We start from the raw sequence: 16,594 nt of genomic DNA, 5'->3' as shown, positions 1-16,594 counted from the left end.
TTATTAGTGTCTATTTATTTAGGCTAGGTTTTCAATGTACAGCATATTTTAGAAAAAATATTTATTCCCAACATAGCCTTAGTACAGTTTAATCCTTAACAATTTCATTTGAAGTTACACAGATTACTGATAAAAATAATCAACATTTTCTGTAACAGGTGGTTTCTTCCTAGTTACTACCTTCAAGGAGACAGTCTCAGATTTACTAGACAAGCCACTGCCGAGCATAGGTCCTGGCACTCTGCGGTGACCATTCTCCCTTTGAATTGCTTCAAGCAAACTCAAACTAGGTAACCAAGATTTGTCTTTGATTGCCGTTGCAACCACGTTCCGATTCGGTTCCTTATCATAAGCGGCACTTTCGATCCCAAAATGTTCGCAGTACTCGTGAATGAAATGCCTTTTGTCCCGGTTCATGGATTCAAACGAATAGGACCGACTTTTCTGTTTGCTTTGCTTCGCCAATTGTACAAGTTCCGTTAACTTGTCGTGCACTTTCTGGCAAAAATGTTGGTCTTTTTTCGCCCACTGCTTCATGAAATCTGAATATCTAGGGGTTAGCTTTTGCGTTAAATCGGGATTACGAATTTGCAACCCGATCGCGAGTCTTCTATTTCTTTCCAGGATTCTGCATTCTTCATTACAGTCAAGACTGGAAAAGTATATTTATGTAGTATTAATTATATTTATATAAACAATTCGTGAAATACGGGTTATTAGTAGAGTTATCAGAGAGAGTGCCGCAAAAAAAAAATCATAGCATTTGTAAATAAAACTTGTATTTCAGATGTCTGACAAATTAAATAGGTAAAAATGTATCTTACAGTTGGGTGCTTTTTACTGCAAGAGCAAGTAAACGTTAGTGTATTATTGTTTGTCTATTTTTATTTTCTTTTTTGCGTTTATTTGTGTTCATTTTTGTTGTGTGGAAATTAGTGCATTTATTATAACACTGGTTCCTGATCAAATCAATAAGCTACTTACATTTTCAAAACGGATTGCACCTTTGGTTTATTGACAATATCCGACATATCAACTGTTTGACCCACAGAAAGGCGGCTTATTCTTTCCTTAATTTGGGCCATTTCAATGTTCCTAAACTCCTCACTCAAATCGAGGCATGGCTTGCTGCCCTTCTGTAAACCGCACTGACACGTTAGTGAAACCAGCTGCTTGCAGTTGCTATCTGGACAAGGTGGATTATGACAAGGCCTGTTACAAGGATGACCACATTGCAGCCTCGGCACTGAACACGGCTGGCTGCAGGGCAATGGGCAATCGCCATTATGACATGGTTTGATGCATTTATGAAAGCCACACGACATAGGCTTCCCGCACGGCAAGCCACAGCTGAAATTTTCCTGGTGACACGGTATGGCAGCACGTTTTTCGTGTTTACCTATTGCAAGGAAAAATCAAAGATTAAGTATTCAATTTATCTTTAACACTAAGAACATTTGCTTCAGGAGAAAATCAATTTTTTACATTGTATCATTGTACCATTAACTGGTGACATATAAAAGATAAAAGCTTTTTAAAAATAACGAAACAAATGAAAACGTTAAAACATTTATACGATCCGTCGGGAATGTAACGACCGGCGTCGGGTGGCGGCTGAACTATCCCCCTTTTATTCCGGTAGAGAATTCATTCAATCTTTTCGACGTTCGATAGAAAATTTGCTCTGCCGTCTTCATTACGGTGAACGAATTCGTTTGCTGTCATTCGTTCAGCTTCGCGAGTATTTTTGCGCGCGAACTTTTGTTATAAGTGGTAAATGTGGCGTCCGATGAGGATATAATTATTGCAAGTGCATTGTACATTATTATTAGTAATGCGGAGGCCGAAGCAATAAAAGGGCCCCTGCTGATATTGGCTGCCAAGGTAGGATGGATTTCAGATGAAGGTGTGCTAAAGAACTCCATATTCTGGAAAAAACTGCAAAACAATGAGCTCCATTGACATTCTTCCTAGTAGACATATGAAAGTTCCCTAGCAGACGATGATTTTAGCCTTAGTAAGCATTTAATGAAGTAGAACAAAAAAAAAGTTCTAAGAAACGTATCTTTAACTATAGACTTTGTAGAGCAAGGCGTATTATTGAAAATGTTTTCGGCATTTGTCAGCTGTTTTTAAAGTTTTGGGAAAACTGATGCTACTATCACCTGAAAAAGCAACTTTGGTGGTATTAGCATGCGTCTATTTACACAACTTCATAAGAAAAAGTAAACGTAAAAAAAAGTAAAATTTACGCAAGACACACTCCACTAGGCTCATTTGATGAGGAGAAAGAAGGAAAAATCATTTCTGGACTTTGGAGACAGGGAAACGGAAATAAAAATGCAGAGTTCTTTCTTCCAATACCTAAGACAGGACGAAAAAGTTGGGCAAATTGTGAAGCAATTAGAAATGAATTTGCAGAATATTTTATGGGCGAAGGTAGCGTCAGTCGAAAAAATAACCTGCCATTTAAAAAAAAAATAAGTGTGGCGTTAAACCTCATTTTAAAAGCAATTTTATAACCTATTTGAAGTTGACATTTCAACTTTTGGCACAAATGATCAACAATTGAAAGCATTGAAAAAGTCTAATTACATAATATGAAAAGAGGCGAAAATCTAGTTTAAGATAACAAGTTTTTCTTTAAAAACAATATCTCATAATATTGTATTCAGGTGTTAGCAGAGGGGGAATTTTACGACCACACTGTATACAATCCATAATATTTGCATATGTAGGGATATTTTATTTGACATTAATAAAGATTCCATTTTCTTTTTGACTTCCCTTGTATCGCCTTTCACAATTTTGCTGATGTTGTCCCAGGCATCAATTTAATTTATTTTATTTTTGTAATAATTTGTAACAAGGAGAATTAGTCCACTCCATTATCGCAAAATAGAAAATCAAAACAAAATCGCGACGACGCCGTTCGACAATTTAACTGGAAGCGTACACACTAAACACAGCCAAACGGATTCGTTCTTCAATTTTTTTTTATGTACCGAGCAGTGAGCGGACTCTCGCGAAAGCAAACACATGAGTTCGCTGCGATTTGTTGGACTGTACACATTTACCGAAGGCGGTCGAATGGCTTCAGCGAAATGCGTTCGCCAGATGTGTACGCACCTTAAGTCGCTGTCGATTCGGCTTACCGTTCTCCCACGCGTTATGATTACGTAACGTTTGACGCGGTGCTTACCATTTCGCACCGTTTCGTGCTTGTCCTGACTGTCTATAAGATGACTTTTACATATTATTTATTGCTTTATTAGTGTACAGAGTGAGTCAACAATAGATAGATGGAAATTTCATCATTAGCCAAACATAGTTACACAAATTAAGAGATTCTTATTAATTTTTACAAAACATCAATAAAATCTGTTTCTCATGCCAGAAAATAAGTTTTTTTGAGTTAACAATAAAAATTTTCTTCAGAAAGTCCAGTATGCAGGGCAATGTTTTTTAATTTTTATATTGAAGACGAAACTAGGTACAAAAAAACTAAAGAGATACAATAGTTTAGAATAGTTTCTGGTTACTGCAAAAATTGCGCAAGAAAAAATTGTGTGTCTGTGAACATTTTTCTTGAAATCCACTACCTGATTTTTAAATGAATTTGTTTCATATTTTAGACGTTCACTGTATCATCGCACTTTGGAATTATTCTAGCAATTCCAAATTTATTTAATAGATCGCATAAATTTATATCTAAAACCGGATTGAAGTAACACACACTTGAAAATGGGTACTTTGTATTTCTTATTTAGGTAGTAGTAGAATTTAAACGGTTAGACCTAGCGCAAAGTCAAAGGCACCTTCCTGGCATAACTTTTCGTCATCAATTAACTCGCATTATCGTCCGGTATAAATGAAAGTTTGTCGAGATAGCTATGGGTTTTCATTTTTTGTTTGATACAACGATTGACTGCAAGCAAGAATTTTAGTTAGAATTTATTTGTAGCAGTCTTAAGACTCTTTCATGTATCTTTCAATTAAGATGAGAAAGTTTGGTTCTAGATTCTCGGATTTGAATATATCTGAAATAATGTTGAGAGCATTAGAAAGAACAACTCTACGTCAAAAAGTTGAAAAATCATCAATTAAACCTAAATCTAGACATTGATGAGGAAGTTGAAAATTAGTATAGCAACATCCAAAAGAGCAAACAGTTCAAAAATTAAAGAAACTAACCAAGAGGTAAAAAAGAGAAAAAAAATCGAACTTGCAAACAAAAATGCGTGAAATAGAAAATTTGATACAGGTGCAGATTCCCAAGATATCTCAACTACGATTAGTAAACAGGAAGTTAAAAGGCTTTAGATTCAATCTCAAAAAGCATTATCTCAAATGTTATGAGAAATTGATAAATGGGAAAGTTGTAAAGCTTGCTAGAATACACAACTCAACATTATGTTAAAGTATACAGGGTGGATCCAAACAGCGTGACGAATAAAACCTACATTTTTTAAATTAAACACTATATTTTTAAATTTTGTTTTGAATTCGTTTTAAAATTCTTCAACTTATTTTATTTGATAATAACACATACCGAAACCTAATTTTTCCATGACTTAAATTTTTCTAAAAAATATTAGTTCTCACACACTGCAAAAAAATTACGATAGCGACATAATTTTTGATATTTGATATTAGCCTTAATCGAAGATGACGTAAAAGATATATGCAACGAAATTTCAACTAGATGCTACAGTGTTCTAAATAAACGAATATTTTTGTATCATTTTAAATAAAAAAAAAACTCTTATATGGCACACCAAGTATTTTTTTCTTTTTTAAAGATCTTACAACTTTTATTGAGTATGTCATATACCTATTTTTTAAAACTTTGCGATTTATTTTAACTTTTCCAATATTTACCTTTCTTTGGCTGCCTTTTCTGTGTAAAACTATTGCTATAATATTAGTTCATTAAGCACTCGTACCGTTCGTGCTAAATGTAACTATTAGTGTTTCGTAGGTCAGTTTGATAAACATTAGTTATGCCATCGTTTCTCCGGTATTAGGATAAGGTAGACTGTGGTTCTATCTTCGAATTTTAATGACTACAACAACTTGTTCATACCAAGTTTTCTATTGAGCATATCATCCATTTTTATTCATATCTGGGCCGCAACATCCCCTGCATAGTCAAGAAAACGTTTGGCTATATAAACAAGCAACATTCCTTAAAAATTATCGCCATCACATCACTCATTAGATTGTAATTTTCTGTTTACAAACTTATTCAGCAACTCGGTCAGTTCGCGCCTAAACAAACTCATAACTAAAGTATCGTTTTTGGCTCAAAAGACATTCCTTATATCAGTTTCACTTTTATATGAAAAAAATGTATCGAGACTCACCAAAACACCAGCGCGTGCTTAACACAAAACATGGCGGGCAGGGTCCCGTGTGGCACTCGTGATTCGGAGGATGTCCGCACGCCCGAGGCCTCGAACAAGGTTTAGAGCAAACGGGTGGTTTGGTACCACATGGAACCGGAGGGTACACAACGCTAGCGCCACACTCGCAGTACAATTCCTCAAAACTGGTTTCCAAACATGGTGGACATCTGCCAGAATGACATGTTCGATCGCATCTGTGCAGTCCGCACGACAGTAGATGGTTACAAGGCAGAGGACAAATGTGCTCAAGTTCGATACAACATCTTTGGTTACATTTGTGTTTTCCACACAGACGTTTCTAAATTTACATTCATAATTAGTGGTGCATCATATTGTAATACATTGTTTATGTTTTTTAATACGAAACTATGTTGTTCATATTAATAAATTCATATTAAGAGTGTATAAGGCCAAATGCACAAAAGGGGCCATGTCATGTTCTTTTCCAAAGAAATGTTAACATTAATATGTCAAAAATCTTATTAATAATTATAATATCTTTTTTGGTATTTTTACTAGTTGGTATTTCAAGATAAGTAAGTGAAATATAAGTGATATATTGAGTGTATTTTGTTCTGTGGGAGGGTGTAAAACAGGTTGGTTATTTCAATGATAAAAGAAGGTCATGAAACTGTCAAGTGAAATCATTCCCAGTCTTTCCAAAGCACCTTACACAAAGAAGAAATTAAAGCAGTACAGTAAATTCCTCTAATTGTATAACTCTTTTAAAAACATTCTTTTTTTTAAATTAATATAATAATATAATAATATTTTATTATTCCTATACATAACAATAATGCATTATTTTTTAAACATTTTTGGTATAATCAATATAGGTCTCTCTTTAAAAAACTTTAAGAAATAGGATCAATCAATAAAGAAAAAAATATCTGTCTATATTAGCCTATTTATCTTATTATATTATTTAATTAATTAAATTGTAGCAAATATTACCTTGTTACATTTCCTTTCGCAGCGAGCATCATCTGCTTTTGTTGTCAATTTCTGACATGCTACTTCCTTATCCATGTGACCGCAGCGACATCTAACCACTGTTGTTAATAAACAAGGAGGACATTTCCCTTCATGGCACAGTTCTTTGCAAACATGGGGAGAACTAGGCTGACCACAGGGAAGTGTTTTTCCACATACCTGGAGAAACCAATGGAACCTTTACAAAACCAAAGTACATGAAAAAATGTGAACGCCATACTTTATTACAAAAAGGGATGGGGTCTAAACAGGTCATTCTTTTTTCTGTCAAGGGCATTTTGCCACAAAAACAAGTTTTTATCTTAGTCACGTCTTTATCACATGATCCGCAATCTCCAGGATGACATTGATTTTGACACTTGTGGTTGCCACAAGGTAAATCTTTTTCACAAGCATTTTCACAGGAAAAATTGGTTTGACCACTAACTTCAGCTGTACATGATACCTAGCAAATACACAAAAATAAAATCACTAGTTCACACAATTTTCTAATGTACCTTTCTTCCAGTTTTTCCACAATAGCACTCTTGAATTATATACTGCGGGCATGGGGAACATGATCCTGAATGACACTTCTTTATACAGCAATGTATCCCGCAGTCCAAAACTTTATTGCAGATTGCATCGCAAATAATATCTAAATCCCCACTGCACTTGACCACTTGTTGAGTAACCCCACATCCACAGGGCTTTGATACCATTACTGTACAGTCAGGACATGGTCCAGGGTGACATAAAAGGGTACATTTATGGTCGCAATTACGACCTTTTCTTAAACAAATTTCACCACAACCATGAGCAATTATATTAGGATCACATTTCGGGTCTGACATTTTACCACAGTAACATTTATAGATACTGGGAGCTTCAGAAAAGATGTTTTGACATGCCGGACACCTCCAGGAATCTTGAATCTTAAAACCCAAATCAAGCTCTACGTATATCTCTCTATTTAATACAATGAAATTTACCTGTGATGATTTTGCCCAAGCAGAAATACAGTTGAGGTGGATTATGTTGAAACATTGCAAACATGACCAAACTTTATCAGCATGCTTAATTTTTTCACAACAAACTAAACATTCCAAAGTACGACGATTTACCATTTCAATTAATCTCTCCCTTTGGCCAGCCGTATTAACTAACATTGGAAATAACATTAAACCTCCTTTTTAAATGATCACCCACAAAAAAAATGTTTATTGGTTTATTTATTTGGAATATTAAGTGATAACAAAGATACATAACAAGTATTTGCTATTAACCCCAATGTGTTACAATTAAACTAAACTAAAATAGGAAAAAAAATCATTGGAAAATTAATTACATTTGCATTTTAAAACAACTTAGAATTAACTTAAATATTGACACAGTGCTCATTAAAAACTCTGACTAAAGCGCAATTTTGACCTGTGTTTATTGATCTGAATGGGACGAAAAAAGTGATAGCCTGAATGTTTTGAGACAAAAAAGTTGATTCTTCATAAAAGCCTGGACTGTCTATCAAACCGTGAAGTAACTTGTAGACAAAAACTGTGTCTACAATAGCTTTTCTGATCTGGAGGGATGTCATCTTGTTATCTCTTGGAAAAGAATCACAATAACCATTTACGTGTTGATATTTTTTTGTGAGATAATTAAAATATTTGTTGAGTAGTAAACCCTCTGCCTAACTGACAATGTGACCCAAACTAGACATCAACTTTTTTGCAATGTTATTGATATTTTTGTCATAAATTATTTTTGAGTCCATTATTACAAATTTTATAAAATTATAACTAACCAAAACTTACATTTTCTTTCTGTTTTCTCAGCTAAAGTAATATACATTTTACCACTGCCGGTTCTCTCCTTATTTTTCCAGGATCCAGGACCTTTGCTTTTTGGTTTATGATTATAATATAGCACATTGCTGCTGGAACTTGACAGACTACCTGTATTTTCTTGAAAAAGATTGTTTTGTTCTTCAAAATGACCACTGGAATTTTTGTATTTATATCCACTTTGACCATATCCCTTATAGCCATTATAATTATTTGTATCACTTTCAAAATCTCTCTTTGAGTTGAAACCTGATGCAGTATCAGATCTGCTTCTGGTGTAATTTTTATTATAATACTTGGATTTGAAATGACTTTCTGCCTTGTATTTCTTAAATTTTTTTGTTCCACTCGTTTCAGCAAAGCCAGAGGTTGTAGGCTGTAATACATTTTGTGCCAGGTTTGTTACATTTTCCGAAGGATAATTATTTATTTTAGAGTTTTCTATGTAATAGTCATTTGAACTTGGTATCCGCCCACTGCCATATTTTTGATTCCTTCCATTCCAACGATTTGCTTGGGTTTTTGACTTATTATATGACGATGGATAAAACTCCTGTGCTGTCGGCTGCAATGTTGTGCAATTCTCAGTCCGAAATTCTAAGGAAGTACTAGGACCTTGAAAATTTTCAGAGGAATGTTGTGGACTACCGTTCCTACAGGCCCCATTCGTCCCCAAATATTTTTCCAAATTATTGGGATGAGACATTTTTTAAAACTTTTATCTGGGCTCACATGTGAACATAATGATATCTGTTTAACAAAAAACATTTAAAGATTGAAAAAATCCATCAAATTATGGTACGACGTAAACCAGCAAATGACAAAAATTTTACAAATTAGCACTGAAATTTCCAGAAGAGAATTAGTAACAACTATAAAAAAGTAGAAAAAGATTGAGGTGAATTAAAAGAGATAAGTTGTCACCAGAAAATTACTATACTAACTATACTGATCCCGCTCATGGAACATATAAAAATAAATATATGAATAGGAAGAGTCACAGACTATGAACTTCACCGTCTTTTCGAAAATTGGGAAGCACTCGAAGATTTGAAAGCAGTGCAACGAAGATGTTTTTACACAAAATAAAGAAGTCATAGTATATGTTCTTGTATGGTCTACAAGAAGAAATTTTATATAGGGTTGATGTTAGCAGTAATTGCTCATAGAAGTAAAAAGAACAACCATGCGAAAAAATATTGGGGGATTCCAAAGCATTGCACATGGTGGACGTTTGCTGCTACCTATTTTCAAATAGAGATGTTCCGATACCATTAAAGTATCGATACCTACTTATTTCGATAGTACTCAAATCTGTTTTCGATACTACTCAAATAAATACTCCTAAAGTATTGATACTTACTCATATCGATGCTTTTAGCACTTTATTATTTTTTTATTTATTTTAAGGAAACTAACAATGAACGTTGAAGAACAATAATTAAAACAAAATTAAGAAGGAAAAGAAAACTTTTATTACAAAGGTTTACGTCACGTTAAGCACGTACTGTAAACAATAAACTCCATGATAACATTGGAATAATAAGCCGATGATTACAATAAATAAAATTATTCCTAAGCAATCTCTTGTATGTTTGACAATTTATGTTGGTTGACAGTGAAAAAAAATGAAGGGCGGACGTCTTTCTCGCTTTTGGCTCGGCCTCGATCGAGTGAAGTTGGACGAGTTCGGCTTGGCTGGCGCCAGATAACGCGTCACCATAGACCAGATAGAGATTATGTTTGTCTGATGTGTTCGGTTTTTTTTTTTAATGCTGAGGCTGATTCGATTTGATACCAAGTACTTTTGTTTCGATACCGAGTAAGTAACGCAATATTGATTCGATGCTATAAATACTTGGTATCGAATCAAAAGTATCGAGTACCTACTCGTATTTACTAGTATCGGAATATCCCTAGGCTTTTTTGTTTTTGGCATTGTTCACACGGATTTTGGAGGGAATCCGCAACCAAAGGTTGTTGAAATAAAGGACCTCAGAAGTAATTGTTCTATGATTTACAGTTCTCGATATATCCATACCAGGAGGAATCCTTAATCACTTAGGCCGGATAGAATCGGAAAACCCGTGTGATATAATTGCTGAAGTCGCTGGGTGAATCATCATTTTATGGGTAATTATATGGAAGTTTATTCCGCTGCATGAAATGTGTTAATACAACTGGAGGATGATGAATCATTCCAGATCCTTTTAGAAACAAACTTTTCAAAATTTTTGAAAGCTAGCTAAGTATACACTTTGCTCATGCGCATATTACTATCGGCATCTAGCTATAGCACAAAATCAAGGATCATTTTAATAAGTAATTATTACATCCAAATCAAAGGCGTGAAAATGTATATTGTGTCGGCGGAGAGTTACATTTGCGCAGAATATGTCGCAAAGGTATCGTAGAATGAATGGAGGTCCCCCTTTCAAAAAATCAAATGATTGACCTCCACTTAATTTCACGAACGGACGAACATCATTAAAACTATTATTTAACCATTTTTAAATTTTATTGTGAGGTACTGCATAACACATACAAATTACTCACTAGCATACATTTTTTATTACCTATACATAATTGTACTATAACAATACGCGCTAGTGACATTATTTACAATATTTATTTATTTATATTAATACATGGTTGGATTAACCCTCCTGACATCTATTTTTAAGGATTATTTAAAGGGCGATTATAATTTACAATCTCATAATCCCCCATAAATAACACATTTTTTTTAACTAATCATTTGTATTTTTAACAGCCTAAAAAATTGCCTGCCTACGCATTCAAATCAGTCTGGGGTCTCACTGACGATCTGGTTACAAACGTGTCGATAACATTTAGGAGAGCATATTTGAAAGGAAATGTTAATTTCATTAACTCAGTATAAAAATATTTTATTAAAATTTTGTTTTATATATTACATATTACAACTTTTAAGTTTTGTGCGTTTATTATCAAACATTATTATGTGTCTTATAAACTAAATTAAAAACCTCGGCTCTTATTACTCTAAACTGAATCTTTTATCATAAACTCTAAAAATTAGGAAGGTAGCATGATTTGCTTTTTCAAATCGCAATAACAAGTATTTACATACACAGTATGTGCTTCTATTTACTACTTTAAAGCTTTCATTAATAATACTGATTAAATTATATTGCTTTTTCTCTCAAGTCATCTATTTGCACATCAGTGTTTGTAACAAATTTTCATTCTTTTTTTATATCCCGATACGCGGGCGTGGAATGGTGATAGATGACTAGTTAATGAAATGCGTTTTAAAAGAATGTGGAACAACAATCTGCATTTCAAAAATTCCATAATGATTTATTGGTAACCTCTATTACCAATAATTACAAATTCTTCAAGATGTCATAAAAAAATTCTTTTTACAATATTATAACAGGTTGTGTGGCAATACTAGTTTTTCTGTAATCCTTTTTGCTAGCTAACCAACCGCAAAAGCCAATAATAATAAAACTGCATGCTAGAACTGTATGGAAAAGTCCATACACAAAGTACTGTTTTCTGGGCGAAAGAGCAAAACCTATTTGATTAGTCACAACTAAGGTGATTAACAGTGACTGAAAAATCAGCGCAACAAATGTGTTAAAAAAATATATCAAACCATAGCTATTTTCCTTGATATAATGAGCTATTTCGCTATTTGCTATTGTAATCATTAAATTAAATAAACCCCCAAAAACTATATAACATGTATAACCCACTTTTATATTGGCAGCTTGAGATAATATTAATAAAGCAAAACCTTGCAATAAAGAACAACAGGTTAGAGAAAGCTCCCCTTTTGTTGTCCAATCTATCCTTAACATTCCAGCAATTGATGATCCCAAAAAACTAGATATTGTGAATAACGATTCAGCAGCAGCATTGTAAAGAGTCTGATTATGGTCATTTGCAATATCAGACCATAAAGGCTGAATATAAGCTCTCGTTTGAAAAAACCCACAACTTGCAAGTATCCACCACACACACCATTTTAAAATATATTTATTAGAATATGCGTTCAACAAATCTTGCCATATTGAGCTATAAGCGAGTTTGTTTCTTTCACAAATTGATAACTGTGCAGCTGGGTGCTGATGAAAATATATTGATTTTTCCGTGCAAGGTAATATTAGACTCCAAAGCATCAAACCCAACATTGCGGCAAAAGTTATATAATTAAGTTGTCTATAATTCATAATACTGAACGAAACAATAATTTGACTGAGTATTCCGGAAAAAGCCTGACCCGCAAATACCGCAATTTTGCAGTGTGATGATAACAATTTATATTTTTTAAAATCCACGTTTGCATATATACATGTAAAATATGCTACCTCACTGGCACAAAATGTTCCATACATTATTTGGGTAATTTGAATTTCCTCCAGGCTTTTTGTCCAAAGATACATGCCCCATACTGTGATTCCCGCTGTTCCAGAAAGTACCATAATGGGTTTATATCTGCATAAATCAGCAATCAGGAAAAGTATTGAAAGTTGCACTAGGTAGCTTAATGTTCCTATTGGATAAACTTGCTGGATAACTTGAACATCGGTAAGATTTCTGGATACGCCAATTAAAAATTCATAGTTGAATGGCTCAGAAGGTCTTATTTCCTTAAGAAATCCGAATATACAAAGTAATACGGATGTTGTTATACAAGTATTGAAGCCCTGTTGTAGTTTTTGAATAAACATAATAACTAACTTAAGTTTTTGCTCCGAGATAACAATGCACTCTACACCATTGCATACCAAAGCAAACTGAGTTTGCTATTTCTTGACCTTGTTACTTTATTATAATAATTACAAATAAAACCTTGATAAATAACAAAATAACCTCTCTCTTTCGGCCCGCCATAGAATCGAATTTTATGTTTAATTCAATTCAATTCAATGAAGCGTTTCACAGATAGCTGTTGGGCAAAACTACCAGGCTCATTCGCCCATTGCTGACTTCCGTCGAGGATCTTCGCTTTTGGTCATTGACCAACACGTACAAAGAAGACATATAACCAATATTTGCTCAACTAGCAAAAAAACAAATTTGACCGATACCAAAAAAAACCGACACCCCCCGCTTCCACCAAGGACCATCCGGGCCCCCAACGACGGGGCCGACGACGATTATAACTTTAAAACATGCACTGAACACTAACAACACTAAGTCCACACAGTGGAAACCGATATCAAACTTTTGAGGACGAATACAAGGGATTCTGTCGGGAGCGAACGGAGGTTAAACCGCCGCGTGCAATGCTCCACCACAGAATCCAATTTATGTTTAATCTTACTTTTGATTCTGTGGTGGAGCATTGCACGCGGCGGTTAAACCTCCGTTCGCTCCCGACAAAATCCCTTGTATTCGTCCTCAAAAGTTTGATATCGGTTTCCACTGTGTGGGCTTAGTGTTTTTAGTGTTGAGTGCATGTTTTAAAGTGATAATCGTCGTCGGCCCCGTCGTTTTTCCCTGTTCGCGCCGGTATGGAGGCCGAATGGGCCCGGATGGTCCGTGGTGGAAGCGGGGGGTGTCGGTTTTTTTTGGTATCGGTCAAATTTGTTTTTTGCTAGTTGAGCAAATATTGGTTATATGTCTTCTTTGTACGTGTTGGTCAATTACCAAAAGCGAAGATCCTCGACGGAAGTCGGCAATGGGCGAATGATCCTAGCAGTCGAGCCCAACATTTTTTTGTGAAACGCATACTTGAACTTGAACTTAATCTTACTTTTCTAACTTTTTCTAATTTTTATTGGCCAATTTTGCCAGAATCATTCGGCCAATCACCCCCCACCCCCCAGGTGTAACATATAAATAAATAAACATACACAATATTATGACTGACCAAATGGCATTTGCTCAAACTATAAAACTTTGAATTTTTTGATAAATCCGACCGACGAAACGTGCAGTCCCGTATCAGGTGTGGATGTCGACCCGAATAAGAGATTGCAGCCACTCAACTAAAAAACTTATGGGAACACTTGCACACACTAACAACATATTTTGTAGCAATTGCTATTGTAATCTTTACAGTAACTTTTTCCTTTCTTATTGCTTCTAAAGGTCAATGTTTCTAAAGACCATTACGCCAGCTTACCGACATAAAATTATAAGTCGAAATTCTTCAGAAACGCCTTCCTATAAGGTAAGGATTTCAATTAATTTATCATCCCTGATTGTACAGTATATCCAAAAATGAAATCGACAATCATCCAAGATATGAAATCACATTTTACAAAAACCATGGTGAAAACACATCACCAAAAAGATATAAATACTAGACATTTTTAACCGATTGCAAAATATTTGGAAGTAAAAGCCACCAAAAGAAAACCCAACCTTCTAACCTTTATCATGAAAATCCCTAGTTGCCTTCCCTCTGGCGTTACACCGTAAAATTAATAGAAACAACTACTGAACTAACTGAAACTAACAAAAATAATGCAATAATGGTTTAAAAGTGAGCAAGTTAAATGGCGTTATTAAAAAGTAAGTTTAAAATTAATACTAGAACATGGGTACCAGCGTGAATTGAGAAATTCGGAAACTGACCAACACATAATACAAACCCACAAACTTCGGCAAAATACAAACACTAATTCACAAAATGTAGATACTACGCCTTTACTACTCAATTGATGAATAGGTTCATTAAAATTTTAATTCGAAAGTTTAAAGGTTATTAACAAAAGAATATTCTAGTGTCGGTAATGTATGGCTGACCTTAAATAACTTGCCTAATAAAGTAAATTCAAATAAAGAAAAGGTCGAAAGTGTTACTTATTCGGGGATTCTGTGGTGGAGCATTGCACGTGGCGGTTTAACGTCCGTTCGCTCCCGGCAGAATCCCTTGTATTCGTCCCCAAAAGTTTGATATCGGTTTCCACTGTGTGGATTTGGTATTTTGAATGTTCAGTGTATGTTTTAAAAGTGATAATCGTCGTCGGCAGCGTCGTTTTTCCCTGTTCACGCCAGTATGGAGGCCGGATGGGCCCGGATGGTCCTTGGTGGAAGCGGAGGGAAGCCGATTTTTTTGGTATCGGTCAAAATCGTTTTATGCTAGCTGAGCAAAATTTGGTTATATTTCTTCTGCGTACGTGTTGGTCATTCCCCAAAAGCGAAAATCCTCGACGGAAGTCGGCAATGGGCAAATGATCCTAGCAGACTCGCCCAATAGTGTTTGTGAAACGCATAATTCATCATATTCGTTTTTTTCTGTGCTTCAGATCAAAAGGCAGATTTCAATTTTTAAGAATTTTATGATGTTGGTTTTCATATATTGTTTCTTAAAAATAAAGTGAACGAAAAGATACATTTTTACATTGCTGGGATGGAGTCGCTATAATTTAGTTGTATTTTCGAAAATGGTTAAACTGTATTGTATCAGTGTGTTGTACAAAGGATCTACTAATGCCACTTGGCTAAAGTCTGCTTATGACCTGCAAAGTTTTAGTTTTTTCCAGCGAGGGTCTGTGCAAGAGTTTATGTCGTTTTTCTGCAAGACAATTGTTGAAAGGACTATACAAGGTTCTAGGCAGTCAGTGAAAGAAGGAGGTATAATATCAGTGATTTTAATTGTTGGTGGATTTCAATATAATGAGATTATTTTTTTAAATAGAATATTTTTGCCACGTTTATGTGCGTTCAGACAATTTAGCTGGGGTCGTTATCTCAGACCATGAATATCCCCAACGTGTTTCGCACACACTTCTTACAAAAATACTAGATGAATTTTCTGAAAAAATACCACCTTTAAATTGGCCTAATCTTCAGGAGCGAGATGTAGCATTCCCTCAACTCAATACATATTTAGCAAAGTATCAAAATCCAAGAGAGGCAGATGTTTTAACAAAGATACAGGACGAGTTGGATGAAACAAAGATTATACTGGTAAGTTTTCTTCATTCTTAGATTTAGTAAGCCTATGTTTTATATGTACATTGATTGCATAGCTGGGATGTTTGTTTTCAGCACCATAACATTCAGGCCGTTCTAGACCGTGGGGAAAAACTTGATGATCTTGTTGCAAAATCTGAAGGTTTAAGTATTCAATCGAAGGCATTTTATAAAACTGCTAGGAAGACTAATAGTTGCTGTACATTCACTTAACTGCATTCCAAAATGACTGTGTGTATATTTAACTTAGATAAAGGATGATCAAGGCTGGGCTTCTTTGTAAATAGAGTGTTATTTAATATTATACTAGTTTCGTAAGTAACCTTTTTTTTATAAACTTAAGTAAAAAATTTTGCATGAAGTTTAAGTTACACACACACACAAACAAATTTATTTAAATGTTAAGTTTTTTAAAATTAAAGGTGTAATTACCATTGTTTTTATCACAAC

The 16,594-nt window shown here is 34.5% G+C and overlaps 3 protein-coding genes across 3 annotated transcripts; 1 reads left to right on the top strand and 2 right to left on the bottom strand.

The window, feature by feature from the left end:
* Nucleotides 1-14: 14 nt before the first annotated feature.
* Nucleotides 15-9,174, bottom strand: LOC132697457 (protein shuttle craft). Its single transcript, XM_060662994.1, has 8 exons — nt 8,195-9,174; nt 7,373-7,542; nt 6,899-7,315; nt 6,622-6,846; nt 6,363-6,560; nt 5,367-5,706; nt 985-1,399; nt 15-652 (listed from the first exon to the last, which is right to left on the bottom strand). The coding sequence occupies exons 1-8, from the start codon at nt 8,928-8,930 to the stop codon at nt 124-126; spliced, it is 3,030 nt and encodes a 1,009-aa protein (XP_060518977.1). The 5' UTR covers nt 8,931-9,174; the 3' UTR covers nt 15-123.
* Nucleotides 9,175-11,217: 2,043 nt separating this feature from the next.
* On the bottom strand, nt 11,218-13,280 carry LOC132696421 (thiamine transporter 2-like). The gene has a single exon (XM_060661233.1). The coding sequence runs from the start codon at nt 12,943-12,945 to the stop codon at nt 11,629-11,631; it is 1,317 nt and encodes a 438-aa protein (XP_060517216.1). The 5' UTR covers nt 12,946-13,280; the 3' UTR covers nt 11,218-11,628.
* Nucleotides 13,281-15,446: 2,166 nt separating this feature from the next.
* LOC132696048 (synaptobrevin homolog YKT6) lies at nt 15,447-16,370 on the top strand. Its single transcript, XM_060660590.1, has 3 exons — nt 15,447-15,802; nt 15,867-16,138; nt 16,220-16,370. The coding sequence occupies exons 1-3, from the start codon at nt 15,613-15,615 to the stop codon at nt 16,355-16,357; spliced, it is 600 nt and encodes a 199-aa protein (XP_060516573.1). The 5' UTR covers nt 15,447-15,612; the 3' UTR covers nt 16,358-16,370.
* The last annotated feature ends 224 nt before the right edge of the window (nt 16,371-16,594 follow it).

Source organism: Cylas formicarius, unplaced genomic scaffold (assembly GCF_029955315.1).
Source record: "Cylas formicarius isolate icCylForm1 unplaced genomic scaffold, icCylForm1.1 PGA_scaffold_1__22_contigs__length_36826433, whole genome shotgun sequence".
Taxonomy (NCBI): Eukaryota; Metazoa; Arthropoda; class Insecta; order Coleoptera; family Brentidae; genus Cylas; species Cylas formicarius.
Note: the sequence above shows the minus strand (reverse complement) of the source record. Positions and strands in the feature narration are given on the sequence as shown.

What these genes read in the sequence shown, in the direction of transcription:
- LOC132696048 (XM_060660590.1), top strand. Translation starts at nt 15,613, where the DNA reads ATGGTTAAACTGTATTGTATCAGTGTGTTGTACAAAGGATCTACTAAT. An exon ending in GCAGTCAGTGAAAGAAGGAG is followed by an intron (nt 15,803 to 15,866) that starts GTATAATATCAG and finishes TTTTTTAAATAG; the next exon opens with AATATTTTTGCCACGTTTAT. An exon ending in ATGAAACAAAGATTATACTG is followed by an intron (nt 16,139 to 16,219) that starts GTAAGTTTTCTT and finishes GTTTGTTTTCAG; the next exon opens with CACCATAACATTCAGGCCGT.
- LOC132696421 (XM_060661233.1), bottom strand. Translation starts at nt 12,945, where the DNA reads ATGTTTATTCAAAAACTACAACAGGGCTTCAATACTTGTATAACAACA.
- LOC132697457 (XM_060662994.1), bottom strand. Translation starts at nt 8,930, where the DNA reads ATGTCTCATCCCAATAATTTGGAAAAATATTTGGGGACGAATGGGGCC. An exon ending in TGAGAAAACAGAAAGAAAAT is followed by an intron (nt 7,543 to 8,194) that starts GTAAGTTTTGGT and finishes TTCCAATGTTAG; the next exon opens with TTAATACGGCTGGCCAAAGG. An exon ending in CTTGGGCAAAATCATCACAG is followed by an intron (nt 7,316 to 7,372) that starts GTAAATTTCATT and finishes TTGGGTTTTAAG; the next exon opens with ATTCAAGATTCCTGGAGGTG.